The sequence below is a fragment of the Prenolepis imparis genome, unplaced genomic scaffold (assembly GCF_030444845.1).
Source record: "Prenolepis imparis isolate NDT839.2.m4 unplaced genomic scaffold, iyPreImpa1.0 SCAF_12, whole genome shotgun sequence".
In the NCBI taxonomy this organism is placed as follows: Eukaryota; Metazoa; Arthropoda; class Insecta; order Hymenoptera; family Formicidae; genus Prenolepis; species Prenolepis imparis.
This window is the reverse complement of record NW_028141170.1, coordinates 2,451,272-2,466,427: the sequence shown is the minus strand read 5'-3', so window position 1 is coordinate 2,466,427 and position 15,156 is coordinate 2,451,272. Positions and strand designations below refer to the sequence as shown.

At 35.9% G+C, this 15,156-nt stretch overlaps 2 protein-coding genes across 2 annotated transcripts; one reads left to right on the top strand and one right to left on the bottom strand.

Annotated features, from left to right (window-relative positions):
• The first annotated feature begins 2,792 nt into the window (after positions 1–2,792).
• On the top strand, positions 2,793–9,670 carry Sf3a1 (splicing factor 3A subunit 1). The gene is made up of 12 exons (XM_083051599.1): positions 2,793–3,006; positions 3,173–3,503; positions 3,570–3,729; positions 3,807–4,088; positions 4,180–4,293; positions 4,368–4,536; positions 4,616–5,308; positions 5,406–5,464; positions 5,547–5,657; positions 5,727–5,900; positions 5,985–6,094; positions 9,353–9,670. The coding sequence occupies exons 1-11, from the start codon at positions 2,823–2,825 to the stop codon at positions 6,084–6,086; spliced, it is 2,379 nt and encodes a 792-aa protein (XP_082907725.1). The 5' UTR covers positions 2,793–2,822; the 3' UTR covers positions 6,087–6,094; positions 9,353–9,670.
• Positions 6,616–11,989, bottom strand: LOC145943784 (xylulose kinase). Its single transcript, XM_083051607.1, has 12 exons — positions 11,547–11,989; positions 9,893–9,975; positions 9,664–9,817; positions 9,371–9,550; positions 8,973–9,074; positions 8,423–8,554; positions 8,069–8,222; positions 7,828–7,972; positions 7,450–7,739; positions 7,271–7,368; positions 7,039–7,179; positions 6,616–6,942 (listed from the first exon to the last, which is right to left on the bottom strand). The coding sequence occupies exons 1-12, from the start codon at positions 11,592–11,594 to the stop codon at positions 6,859–6,861; spliced, it is 1,611 nt and encodes a 536-aa protein (XP_082907733.1). The 5' UTR covers positions 11,595–11,989; the 3' UTR covers positions 6,616–6,858.
• Between the last annotated feature and the right edge of the window lie 3,167 nt (positions 11,990–15,156).

Sequence of the window (15,156 nt, the reverse complement as noted above, 5' to 3'; positions counted from 1 at the left end):
CATACCAGCGTACAAAGTTTTTGATCTAATATACGTTAATTTAATCCGCGCCGTATGGGATCCGCGGTTTAAAAATTTTAATTTTCAATTGTTTAAAGCGAGCCAAAAATTATTCTTTGATATATTTTATCATTACATTGACTGCACATTATGATGGTACCATCAGCATACCAGCGTACAAAGTTTTTGATCTAATATACGTTAATTTAATCCACGCCGTATGGGATCCGCGGTTTAAAAATTTTAATTTTCAATTGTTTAAAGCGAGCCAAAAATTATTCTTTCATATATTTTATCATTACATTGACTGCACATTATGATGGTACCATCGGCCTACCAGCGTACAAACTTTTTGATCTAATATCGTAAAATGAATCCGCGCCGTATGGGATCCGCGGTATAAAAATTTTAATTTTCAATTGTTTAAAGCAAGCCAAAAATTAATCTTGTATATATTTCAACTATACATTATATGCACATTATGATGGTACCATCAGCATACCAGCGTACAAATTTTTTGATCTAATATCGTGAAATGAAACCGCGCCGTATGGGATCCGCGGTTTAAAAATTTTAATTTTCAATTGTTTAAAGCGAGACAAAAATTATTCTTTCATATATTTTATCATTACATTGACTGCACATTATGATGGTACCATCAGGATACCAGCGTACAAACTTTTTGATCTAATATACGTAAAATGAATCCGCCCCGTATGGGATCCGCGGTATAAAAATTTTAATAATCAATTGTTTAAAGCAAGCCAAAAATTAATCTTGTATATATTTGAACTATATATTATATGCACATTATGATGGTACCATCAGCATACCAGCGTACAAACTTTTTGATCTAATATCGTAAAATTAAACCGCGCCGTATGGGATCCGCGGTTTAAAAATTTTAATTTTCAATTGTTTAAAGCGAGCCAAAAATTATTCTTTTATATATATTAACATTACATTGACTGCACATTATGATGGTACTATCAGCATACCAGTGTACAACTTTTCGATCTAATAAGCGCGCGCTGTGCGCGCGCCATTTATTGATTTGGTTGAAAAAGATTGATATCTATATATAACGTTTGTTTTAATATGTTGATTAATATTTTTTGACTGAAATCATCTGATTAATGTGTTAATTTGCTAAATACATTTTAAAATGAAAATATTTTACAAAATAATAAAATAATAATATTTTACAGAATGAAGTTTCTTTTAGAATTTGATTTAAAATTTAAGACTTTGAAGAGACTTTTAAAACACGTGCAAATAAATTTTTTACGACGTACACAAGCCTTAATTTTCGCAAGAAATGTTTAAACTTTGAATTCAAAAATTAAGGTTTGTGTAAGTCGTAGAACATTTTATGAGGACTCATTTTGTTTGTCTTGAAGAAATCTTTAAAAGATCGTTAAAAGTTCCTCTGGTAGAGATCTTTAAAAGAACGTTTAAACTTGAAAAGATTAAGGCCTCTATAAAGCCCAGAACATTTTCTGTCTGCTCATTTTGTAGGTCTTGAAGAAATCTTTTAAAGATGTCTTCTATAAAGCCTAGAACAAAAAATGTTCTATTAGTCTTCATAGAGGCCTTAATCTTTTCAAGTTTAAACGTTTATCGGGCAAATTCAGCAAACTATAAAATTAAAATAGCAATATGTTGTGAATAATATGTTGTAATACCTTATCCTCGATTAATATTTTTGTTACAGAAATCAGCTGATTAAAACGTTAATTTGCTAATTATTTTTAAAAATAAGAATATATGTTATAACATTTAAAATAATAATCTTTTAAATAATGTATATTATAATTCCTTAAACTCGATTAATATTTATGACAGCTATCAGCTGATTTCTGTCAAAAAATATTAATCGCAGATAAAGCATTATAACATATTATTTATAAAATTATTTTAATTTTTATAACATATTTTTATTTTAAAATTTAATTAGCAATGTAATGCTTTAATCATCTGATTTCTGCCAAAAAATATTAATCAAGTTTAAACAAACTTTATATAAAAACATCATTCTTTTTTATATAAAATCGATGAATGGCGTAGCGCGCGCTTGTTGTTTTAGTTCTTTTTTGAAAAAAACATATTAAGTCGATTCTCGCAAGTATTGTTGCCTCTTTTCCGCGAAAATATTTATCAAGTTTAAAGTATTATAACATTATTATTTTATTTAATTTTATTTTGGACTAACTGTCAAACTGCTAGCTGCTAACCCTCGCGATGACAGCCTTTCGATGCTACGAATATAACACACAACGCAAATCGACAGAGAGCCAATCTGCATTGCGGAAAAGAGGCAACAGTACACTTCGAGACTTTCGAGATGACTTCGATACATTCGAATGGACTGCGATACATTTGAGAATCGACTTAACATGCCTTTTTTAAAGAAAGGATTATATCTGTAATATATTGTATCTGTTATCCGACAATTTATTACTACTCAATTTTATCAACGAAGAGCGCGTAAATGAAGAGCGACAGATATTAGCGCTATTTCTTTATAAAATAAATCTATATTTAGTTAGCGTTGATCTATACTTGATAATATCGATCTATATTTAATAAATTTCATATTATATCAAATTTTTACCTGGATTATATATCATACACACACACACATAATCGTCATACGTGCTCCTATTCTTGCCGCCATCGCCATATTTAATAAATGACGTCACGATTTCTCGATTCTTTTTTTGTCGATAATCGATAATGACTATCGAGCTATCGATATGCTTCGAGCGACAAACCACAAATTCGTGGTGTCGCTGCGATCGCTTTAATTGTCAGTGTCAGTAATGGCGACCATTTGTGAGAATGCCGTGGAACACGCGTTAGTTTTCGCGAATACATCGGTTACGAGCAAAATGCCTGCGCAAGAAGTCGCGGTGCCGCAACCACCAGCTACGGAGATTGAAGAGAACAATGTTCCTTCTTCGCAGCCGATCGTAGGCATTATTTATCCGCCTCCGGAGGTTAGGAGTATCCTTTGTCAGAAACATCGTCGAACTGCACGAGAAACGTTTAACGAATGTTTGTTACAGAACTGGAAAAGATACATTTAAAATATCGTTCCGGTTCTGGTTCAACATTGTTTGCTTGATGTATGATGAGTTATTTATTTGTTCTTCCTTATGCAGAAATTCAGATATCGTTGACAAAACCGCCAGCTTCGTGGCCAGGAATGGGCCGGAGTTTGAATCCAGGATCAGACAGAATGAATTGGGCAACCCCAAATTTAATTTCTTAAACTTTGGTGATCCTTATCATGCTTACTATCAGCATAAAGTAAAGGAGTTTAAAGAAGGGAAAGGACAGGAGCCTACAATAGGTTCAACTCCTGGGAAAACTGTTAATCTTACCGCGCATCAGAAACAGCAGGAAATCTTGAAGCAAGTTGAACAACCGTTTGTGCCCAAGGATCCGCCAGTTGAGTTTGAATTCATCGCAGATCCTCCTTCTATATCGGCTTTGGATCTGTATGTAATAATCATGTACAAGTAACATTTTTTGTTTCAGCAAATAAAATTGTATTACTTTTTCAGAGACATTGTGAAACTAACCGCTCAGTTTGTTGCACGTAACGGAAGGCAGTTCTTGACCAACTTAATGAATCGTGAACAAAGGAATTTTCAATTTGATTTCTTGCGTCCTCAACATTCTTTGTTTCAATATTTTACTAAACTTTTGGAGCAATATACCAAGGTAAAGACAAATAATTTCTGTCTTAAAGTATGAACAGAAAGCTTGTAAATAGTAAATAAATCTTAATACTTTTACAGGTATTGATTCCACCTAAGGATTTGTTGCCGCGTCTCAAAGATGAGGCACTCAATATGGATAAGATCTTGGAGCAGGTAAAATACCGTGCCGAGTATTTAAAATATCAGGAGGCACAGAGGCGTAAAGAAGAAGAGGAATTAGAAAGAGAGAGAGTCGCCTATGCGCAAATTGACTGGCACGATTTTGTTGTGGTTGAGACAGTGGATTATCAACAATTTGAAGTCGGCAATTTCCCAGCGCCGACGACACCAGACGAAGTTGGAGCACGTGTTCTAATGCAGGTATGATCATAACTTTGTTGATTAGAATCTTTATTTTATTAGTTTAAAAAATATATTTTATTAAATATTAATTTATATTGAAAACTTGTAGGAACGTATAGAAGATGGTGAGGATGTAGAAATGCAAATCGATAGTGATGCAGATGACGAAATGCAGACGCGCATAGATGGTGAAAAAGGCGATCGTGCGAAAGATAATAATCAGGTAAGTGTATTTTGTTATCTATTATGTACACAGATAAATTTATGCGTTGTAATACTCTTTGTTAATATCTCAAGGTGCAAGATATGGAGGAAGATTCCAGCGACGAAGACGACGTATCTCCACCAGGTGATACTCACAAATCTAAAGAATCCAAACTACGCGAAACGAGCATGCAGCCTCCTCCGTTACCGCCTACACCAGGAAATGTGATGGTTAAGAAAGGATACGATCCAAAACAACATGGTAAATATATTCTACCATCGGTTAGTTTTCATAAATTGTCTCAGCGCATCAACATTTCACTCTCAATATATTTTTACAGCTGTTAAAGCTACTCGCCCCGTTGCTTCTGAAGAGTACTTGATGATCTCGCCGCTTACACGCGAACACATTCCTGCTAACAAAGTGCAAGAGCACATGCGCATCGGATTGTTGGATCCGCGCTGGGTTGAGCAACGAGACAAGCATTTGGATAAATTAGCGCAAGAGACTGTGTTTGCGCCAGGCACAGCTATCGAGGCGAGTCTCAAGCAACTCGCCGAGAGGCGTACCGATATATTCGGTGTCGGCGACGAAGAAACGGCGATCGGTAAGAAGATCGGTGAAGAGGACAAGAAGAAGGATGATAAAGTCACATGGGACGGTCACACGTCGAGTGTAGAGGCAGCAACGAGGGCCGCGCGCGCCAATATCACGCTGGAGGAACAGATTCACCAGATACACAAGGTCAAGGGTCTCCTTCCTGACGAGGAGAAGGAAAAGATCGGTCCAAAACCTGTGAATCGCGCGACCGAGCTTTCCCACATGGCTGCCGCCGCTTCGAAACCGCAAGCTACGTTGAAAGCACCTCCGAAGCCGCCCGCACCAAAGCCTATACCGGTGCCGGCTCAACCTCCTCCACCACCGACCATGAGTATGTCACCTATGGGCATGCCTCAGCCGATGATGCCACAGCCGCCGATGATGATGATGGCACCTATGCCACCTATGGCACCCCGACCACCACCTCTAATGCGTGAGAAACTTTCTTTTATGTATATCTATATAAATATATTTTTTATCGTATTTTTTCATACAGATAAAATTAATCGAAATAAAATAATCTATCACAGCTCCAGCAATGTCACCGTTTATGCCTGCGCCACCACCAATGCAGCCACCGATGTCATCCGTAAGTAATTTGTTTTAAAATACAATTGCACTTTGTTACTTTTTCTGTATTTTAAGATTTAATTTATATTTTTTGTTCAAAGATTGGATTAAAACATCCTGCTAGTAAACCATTGGAAGAAGAACTGCAAGCTAAGAAACTGAGAACTGAAGACTCATTAATTCCAGAGCAACAGTTCCTCGCTAGAAATAAGGTAAAAAAATACATGTATATTTATCAAAGAGTTTGAATTGTGTAATCTCTAAAAAAAAAATTCTCTCAGGGACCTGTACAAATTAACATCGCTGTTCCTATGATGACGGAGAAAGCTGAATGGAAATTGAATGGTCAAACATTGAATATTACTTTACAAGCAAGCGATACAGTGGCAATCATGAAAGCGCTTATCCACGAGCAAACTGGCATGCCGCCCGGAAAACAAAAGTTGCAGCATGAGGTAATGATAGTTGATACATTTTTTACGTATATGCATGATTACTAATGAATATTAGGTTATATAAATGCGACTTTCTGTTTCCAGGGAATGTTTTTCAAAGACAACAACACTCTCGCTTATTATAATTTAAGTTCGGGTAATGTTATCAATCTGCTGCCGAAGGAGAGAGGTGGTAGAAAGAAGTAAATAAAAAAGTAAGTAAATAAGTAAATTTGATTAATTAATAATATATATAATTGTGACTTATTAATCAGTTTTTAATTATTATAACCAATTTAAGATACAAGAATTATTTAATTAAAATATATATTGCATTTATTCAAGATCCATTTATAATCACATGTGCAATAGAATTATAACCTATAAATTTAATAAATATTGCATTTTAAATATTTTATTATGTTATAACTTTTAAGCTCGAGTCTTTTACATTGTAGAAGAATCGAACTAAATTATAACATATTTAGTCTTATGTACTTTATACAATAATTAGAGTAGAATTTCTATTTAGTTGGTATTATTAACTTTTAAGATTGCTAAAAATTTAAATCAAATAGAAGTAATTTACTAAAATAATTTAATAGATACATGGTTACTCTAAATATTATTTTATTTTTTAAAGTTAAAAAATTGAAAATGTATGATGATATATTATCAGATAAATACATAATTACAATATCAGATAAAAAGTTAATGTTAAAAGAGTGTTTTATACATTCGTACAAAATATTATATGAGAGATTCTCATATATAAAATGCTTTCCTTTTGTGAACTTATATAATGTACATGTGTTAAAATATATAAATATTTCATTCTAAATAATTTAAAAATATGTATAGAAAAGTTCACTGTATCTATCGAAAAGCATAACAAGTCTGTCGCTTTGTATTTACTTTGCATTATATAAAGATATAAAAGGCCTCTTTCTTTAAAAAAACATTCTATTATATACAAAATTTACATGTGCTTTTTTTGTTCGTTTTTCTTCTTCAATATCTGATTTATAATCTTGCGATAACGTATCGTCATAGGTTTGTAAATCTAAAAGCATTGAATATAATCATTAGTTATGAATATGTCATTAATTGTGATAATAACAAGAAAGAAATACTTAAATTAAAAATTGATTTCACTTACGGATTCTGCATCATCGTAAGGTTGGCATACAGGTGTCATTTCTGGCAAGCAACGTGTAATTTTATCAAAACTGCACTTATTCCGTAACAAACCATGCTTGGCTTGATATGCCGCGCCCATCATAGCCGAATTAGTTGCTTCCTATTGGATAAAGTTATAAAATTATTAAATATTTTCATATATTAAATTTGAATGATAATAATATGATTATATTACACTATACTATATTTACCGAGACATATACTGGTGAATTAAACACATCAGAAAGCACTTGTAGTATAGCTTTATTTACAGATGCACCTCCCGTCGCGATAATTCGTATATTAGGCCCTATATAAAAAATAAAAAATATTAGAAATTCTTGAAAAATATAAGTGATGTGAGAAAAATCATTTATAGAAAAATATTTACCGATGACAAATCCAAAGTCTTCAGCGTATGCTCTTTTTGCTACAAATTGACCTTCAATCAGTGCTCTCACTTCTACTTCTTTTGAACTATATCGAGAGATTTCATCATTGGCTTTATTATATCTATAGTCGCCGATAACAAAAGGCAGGATCTCTTGTATATTGAAATATAACGCAAAATTGCCGAAATTTCCTCGAGGTGTGCTTTCTAATAATTCGTTGAATATCTGCCAGCTACCTTGCGCAGTCTCGTTCCGTATCCTTTCACGCGTCAAAGAACCATTCTTAAAGCTGTACAAAAATTATCACTGTTTATAATTATATATAAAATTATTATAGCTTGTACATTGTTAGTATAATAGCAACAAAAATTACTTACCTAAGCATTGCCATATAAGCCTGATCGTCTATCGGATTGCACAATATATGGCCATCCGTTATGGTTTTTGGTTCGTTCAACCACAAAAGTAAAGTATCGCTCGTACCCAAACTGCAAACGATATCACCCTCTTTTAACCTCGTACCTATGTATCATTTTTTTCATGAGTATAACAGTGTCCAGTTCACATTAATTAATGAAAAACATGTTGCTAAATATATAAACGAATAATATTACATACCTACCAAGGAACCTGGATTATCCCCGGTAAACGCAATTATTCTACATTCTTCTTTAAAATCAAATCTTTCCACGAAATAAGGTGATATAGGACCGATATCACTGTATGATGAAACAGGTTTACCCAATTTTTCTCTCAATCCTGATGCGCAAGTCTATTAAAATATATAATATATAATATATAGTATATAATATATAAATATATAATATATAATATATAGTAATCACAAACAATTAAATATAAATATTAATATATATTTCTATATATATTATATATAAAATATAAATAAAATATTTCTTAATTTATAAATTAAATATAAGCGTATATACGTATAAGTATACAATGTAATTTTACCTCCAATAACAGATCATCCCAATCTTTTGTACGGATATTTAGTAGATTCATACCCGAGCCATCCGACCAATCGATAGGTGCGTAATCGCCCAGGAACAAGGAGGCGAGAAAGTTGCTCACTAACGAGATTCTCTGAAAAAAAATAGCACACATATACAATTACATTCGACTTAAACGCGTTTTAGAAGCAGCACAAAACGTATGACGCATAGTTTTGATCGTGAAGATATAATTAGAAGCGTTAAATCACACGACACACAGTTATATCAGAAATTTTTATATCGTAAATTTTTACTAGAACCGTGAAATAAAGAGAAGTATTAAAAAGAAGTAAAAATATATAACTACGCGCATAAATAAACGATCGGCAAACTTCCGATTACTAAATGCTCTATAGTTTACACACTTTGTAAAGTTATAAACGATACATTCAAAAACGAGACACACTATTGTAATACAGTTCAATCAGTATAGCCATACGTAACGAATACCTCGGTCAATTGCCGTTTTCATTTTTTGAAGGAAGCCACGAGTTTTTAGTAGGTAATACCTCAGTGTTGCAGTAGGCTTCCGGCTTCGTGCGTGCTATTTTCGCTATCTGAGGTCCCGAGAATCTCTCGTACGCCCGCGAACCCGTTACTTCCGCTAATTTCTGAAATCACATGCTGCGTGAATAAATATTGTCGACCTAAAGAACTCGTGTGTATACTAACAAAGTCTAAGGCAACTACTTTAAATATTTGGCCAATCGATTCTCGCGTAGTTATAGCACCAGTCAGTCGTTTACGATATTTTACATCACGGAAATAAAATTCTTGTGAAAGCTAATGTTGACCCATAAACGTACGCGTTCATTAACTTTATAAACTGTAAGATATATTAAAGGTGCATGTATATATTTATCTTAATCAATCCTTATGTATTTCACAGATAAACGGAGATGCTTACGTGAGGACCACCCACGATCTCCTCCAAAACGCTACATTCTTTCGACGTACTGGAATCCATCCATACGGGTGAATGAGTCACGGAAAATGACGTAGCGAATTGTTCGTATAAAAACTTTGTGGGGTTTAAATGCTGTAATCGACTTTGGCTGCCTTTGCCCCAATAAATTGTGCCGTGTTGCTAAACGTACCATAGAAATATAGGAAGAAGTATATTATATTACGGTATATTTATGTTTATGGTATTTTTAAAATAATCGATATTATTTTGAATAATATATATAATCACGTTACCTGTGCACATCCAGAGATGGCTACCACTTTACTAAAATCAACACCGCAGACACGTAATTTGTCAAGTATCATATCTAAGGCCTTAACCCACATTAAAGAAGGCACCACCACGACATGCGGTTCCTCTTTCTTCTGTATAACTCCTCCGTAAGTCCTATAATTCAAATACTCGTATTATAAGATAAAATATACAAAACTACATCTTTATTCAAAATCATTTTAAACGTACCTAAATTCCGGTAGATCATTATCGAATTGTACGCTAGTCTCGTGAAGGACGGCTAGATTATCATCAACTACCACCGCTTTCAGCTGAAATTGAAAAAAACGCAAATTCAATATTTAAAATATTTTTTAAAAAATTACAATTTATGTTTAATACGTATAACGTCACACGCGACAGCTATTTTTATTTATTTTTGTGATCTATATTTTATCTAACAATACTAATATATTTAATAACGATTAATTAGTAAGAACGTATGTGTATCGCTAATTAGATCTTTTGAAAATTGTTCTCATGTTATTAAGATAAACGATAATAATATCGTGGCATAATAATTTAACAGAATCATATATTAAAATGCTTTTTATATTATCATCTCTGACGCAACGTGATATTTGTATCCCTGCATGCATACATCAAAGTGCCGCCACGATATTAATTATCAGTTATCAATATTGCTACATTTCGCCACATTTTGCAGATCTGTTTCTTTATACATATTATCAAAGTAATGTTATCGCGCATTAGATAATAGTGACCCGGCAACGTCAGAGCGCCTCGTGACATTTGTTCGTCTTTTCTGCATAGAATCGCCAAATGCCTTACGAAACAACTAATGTATTGACATACTTTGAAAGGCGTAACACGCGTGTTAAAGGAACTTTCGGGTCATCTCTATTCGAAGATAATGAAATATATAAACATACTTTGTAAGATTATCACTCTCAAAGTGAATAGAGACATGGAAGACGAAATAACAAGCAATCGATAATTGTATAGTAGTTGAAGGAAATAATTTGTGGAAATCACAAATAAGATATATATATATATATATATATATATATATATATATACAATAGATGTTGTAATAAAAAATATATTTTTTATAGAGTAATTTAAGAGAGTAATAAAAAAGACTCTCGATCCACAAATTCTCATATACATAAATGATCAGTATTGAAATCATCGCATGTTTTATTTTACTTTTTTTTTTTCATCTACTGTGATGTTTTTGAAAAATGAGATGTATCGCTTATATATGTATATTATAAGTAATATATTCTATGTAACTGGATATCCCAAACTTAATGAAAAATTTTTCCACGAAAGATTTCCTTTTCCTTAGAGAACCGATATAACTTTGATGACTCTGATGCTGTGGATGTAGTAAAACACTTACGTTACGTATTATTTTATATCGTTTCATTATAATCTAATCTATTGTCGCCAATAAAGATAATTTCGCGTACTTGCAGCATGAAAGTTCTGCAGAAATCATTTCATCTCGTAGCAATCTTTGCCTTTCAAAAAAAGCATGCGCAAGTGAACAATACAGATGTTGTTTTGTAAGGTCTCTGAGATTATTAAAATAATATACAAAGTATTATACTGTTATGTCAATTGTCAGACAATTGTTACAATAATTCGTATTCTCTTATATATCTCGTGAACAACTACAATACTCGAAAATACCTGTAAAAAGGCTTAGAGATATTCTCTTCCGCTCTTTATATTCTTAGACGTATTTGTATTTGAATTATTCATTAACACACCGCTCACCGTTGGAACTTTCACGCGTCTCAATTCCGCATATATATTCATATCTTACGAATGTATGTATATTTTCGCATTTCGAATATAACGCCGTCGTCGTTACCTGCTGCGTGCTCAGGTCTAGACCCAAGTACATCGACGACTCGTTCATGTTTCCGGTGCGTAGGCGTAGGAACGACGTGGGATCTTGTCGTGGAAGCGATGACAGAAAGACGCGATTTTGACAGCTCGCTCGGCTCTCGACGACGTGTCCGCGCGTCGCTTCGCTGCTCGAGGGACTAAACGCGAGCGAACGCACAGACTTGTGCGTAACCTACGTACATCCTCGGATGAATTTGGATGTCGTCGTTATATCATGCGCTATTTCGTCCGGGATTTGACCTCCGCCAGAAGTGATCTTATCGTTCTCGCATTACGCAACGCGATCTCTCGCCGGATCCGCCTGGAGATAGATTTGTTAACGTGGCACGCTGACGAGGACGAACGATACACTGGATAATAAGCTAGGTTAGATAGGTTAACAATAAGATACATATCATATTGGTTGACGATGATTGGTATTCGGAGCATGATTGAGGTTACTGCAGGACGATATCGCGCGAGCTATTTTATCGGGCTTTTGAAGCGTATCTGCGCGCCATCTGTAGTCGCAATCGTGCAACACGTATCCGAGTATCCGATAACACAGCGTGCCGTTCAAAACTCAATATGGCGGCGTAACGTTCGCGGCTGAATTTTTCTCGTCCAGAAAAAAAGGTAATAATTTTGTGATTTGAAAGAGCGAGAACTGTTCAAACGCATAAATAAGTATCAAACTCGTATTTCTCAATTTCAAGAGCACTTTAAGTCAACAGACATCCATATTTATAGTTCAATTACCAAGCTATTGGAAAATCATGAAGGAGAGAGAAAGATAGAGAGAGAGGGAGAGAAACCGTTCTAACCGTTAATCACATTTCTTTACTTTGACTGTAAATCGCAACGTTTCTTCTCTTTTATTAACAATATTCAAGTAGGATGTAATGAGACTAATATAAATCTAACAATCAAATGTATGCATGTTCAAGGACAAAGTCGACAAGTCGTTTTGACGATGAGCCGAAACGCCGGAATCGGCGTAAAAATGGCGGTAGCGCGTTGCAAACGACGGGGACGGAAACGTGATGGACGGCTGGAGAGGCAGATTGTTAGCCGGTGCACGAGTTTGTTTGCGTAGTCGCGAGGACCGTATGTGCTGGTGCGGGGCGGAGAACAGCTACGCCGGGGGTGTTCTGCATGGGCGCCAAAGGTAATATTTTCAGAAGGAAGCGTACAGATATGCATCTCCCGGTTCGAGAAATCTTCATCCGATAGCGCGAAAGATTTCAATAAGAGAAACATCACGGCCATTTCGAAGATGCACGATATGTGTGTGTGTATATATCTTTACAAAAATTAATATAAGATATAGTAATAATGAAATAAATTCGATTTCGACGATTTTGACGATTCTTCGACGAGTAAATGAAAATCTCTCGAACCACGAATGCATGCGTGTTATCGATGTTTAATCTAGAAACACATGTTATATATAAAAATACGGCTGCTTATGATATGCGAAAAATCTTGATTAGATTATAATTTTAATTGTGCGAAAAAAACTTGACGATTACAATCTCATATATATTTTCAATTTAGAAGATTCCTTAATTTCTTGAAAAATTTTCAATTATCTGGGAGATAATATCCTTCCAGCTTTATTTTTATTGAGAGATAAACGTGATCCATAGAGAAGTTCAAAACATCCCCACGTCCCTTCTTACGGGCGCCTATGGATTAACCCACGCTTGTTTGTCGGTCCCGTTGCCCTATAATCGTGCGGTATACGGATAATGGTTTGGGTTAAGGGACTCCACATCGGGCTGGCACGACGAGAAAGACGGCGAGGAAGAAAGAGAGAGAAAAAGAGAAATCAGAGAGAAGGAACGCGTCGCCAGCAGCGGCGCCGAGATAGGCTGCCTTCGTAAAACATAGCCCCGATAGTTTCGGAGGGCCGATGGGGCCTCCTGGAATGATGGGAGACGATCGACCGACGGGCAATCGGGACGAATCTTTCGCCGACCCTCGAATCACGTCGGGCTCGGCAAAATCCCATTATATTCGGCTGGCCCTCAGCTACGAAACAATCCGCGCGTTCGATTTCTCTTACGCGCCGCAAGATCGTGATCTAATTATGCCGACAGATTGCGGCGCGCGCCGCAACGTCGGTTACCGAATTGATGCCTTGTTTGTTATGACGATGGGGTACCGGAACTTTGCCGCGGGCCGCGATCGATTCCGTTCTTCTTTTCGCAGAGAACAAATATATATATGTAAAAAAATTTATCTTTCAAAGTCATCTCTGCCTCTCTCTTTCTTCCTCCCTCTTCATCTTTGCAATGTTACATAATTGAAAGAGAAAGTTTCTTTATTGCATCTTATATATTTAAATTTATTTAAATTTATATTAAAATATATTTAAATGTATATTAAAATTGATTATGGAGCAATCGAGCGTTCTTGAAAAGTTTTCAAAGTTTCATTCGCGATGTGTTACTTAATTCGATAAATATAAAAAACAAATCTTTATTGCGGAAGAACAAACAAGTCCGTGGATTTTTTACCGAATGGATATCGCTGAGCACATTAGGATCCGTTTAAATTTAAAATGTTATCTTAATTTTGTAGAGATAAATGAGCGGCTCGTTCTATACGTAGTGCGTTTGACGCACCGAGTGGCGAGGCGGTAATTTCAACGCTCGGTGGTATATCGCGGACCGCGACGGGCGGCATAAGCGGCGCTAAACGCCAGAGGGACGACTATTTTTCGACGTCGGCGTTTCATTACCCTAAACGCATCCCGTGAAATAGATCGACGGCGAGTACGGGCAGGCAGCCGGAACGCGAGCGAAGGGTTGGGGGTCGCGCGAACGGCGACAGCCGGCTGGCAGAGCCACGTCGTCGCCGTCGAACGAACAAACGACGACGACGACGACGATGATGACGATGGCTCTGCTCCTTTCTCCCGGCTGTAGACAGACGAAATCGAGAGAGCGAGAGAGGGACAGAGAGAAAGAGACAGCCAGGCGCCGATTCCAGCGACCGGCCGGCGCTAACCTCGACGCCAAGCGTGGAGCGTCGTCGTCGCCGCCGCCACCGTCGCCGACGCCACCACCGACGACGACGAAGACGACGACGGTGATGTCGACGACGACGGCGACGGCGACGACGACCAATGCAAGAATACTTCTTCTGGCACCGCCACGACGCACGGTAGGGTGGGACGCGTTGCTCGTCCAACGGACGCCAAACCGGGGGGGACAGACGTCTCCGTCCATATCCCCGTCGAGATCCCTCTCTCTTTCCTCTATCTTTCACGATGCACTGACACCCATCCCCTTCTTCGATATTGTCATCCGAAATCTCCGATTCCTAGACGCGTCAATGGCGCCATCGCGTTTTATGCGAAAATATATATATTATATATAATTGAAGAAAAAATAGTAGTAGAAACAATATCATTTCCGAGGATGGTCGGTTGCAAATTAATAGGGTTTGTTTTCCCTCGATCACTGTGTACACTTGAATTTATTAATAATTTAAAATTGTAATAAAACAGGATAGAATTTAGGGATGAGTAAAATTTCTAAGTGTAGTTTTAAAAATTCTTAATTTTTTGTTTTTATACAATAAAA

Coding starts and splice junctions, on each gene's coding strand:
- Sf3a1 (XM_083051599.1), top strand. CDS start 2,823: ATGGCGACCATTTGTGAGAATGCCGTGGAACACGCGTTAGTTTTCGCG. Junction 5,465..5,546: donor TGCAGCCACCGATGTCATCC/GTAAGTAATTTG, acceptor TTTTGTTCAAAG/ATTGGATTAAAACATCCTGC. Junction 5,658..5,726: donor AGTTCCTCGCTAGAAATAAG/GTAAAAAAATAC, acceptor AAATTCTCTCAG/GGACCTGTACAAATTAACAT.
- LOC145943784 (XM_083051607.1), bottom strand. CDS start 11,594: ATGAACGAGTCGTCGATGTACTTGGGTCTAGACCTGAGCACGCAGCAG. Junction 9,976..11,546: donor TAGACCTGAGCACGCAGCAG/GTAACGACGACG, acceptor TTTCAATTTCAG/CTGAAAGCGGTGGTAGTTGA. Junction 7,973..8,068: donor TAATCCAGGTTCCTTGGTAG/GTATGTAATATT, acceptor AATGATACATAG/GTACGAGGTTAAAAGAGGGT.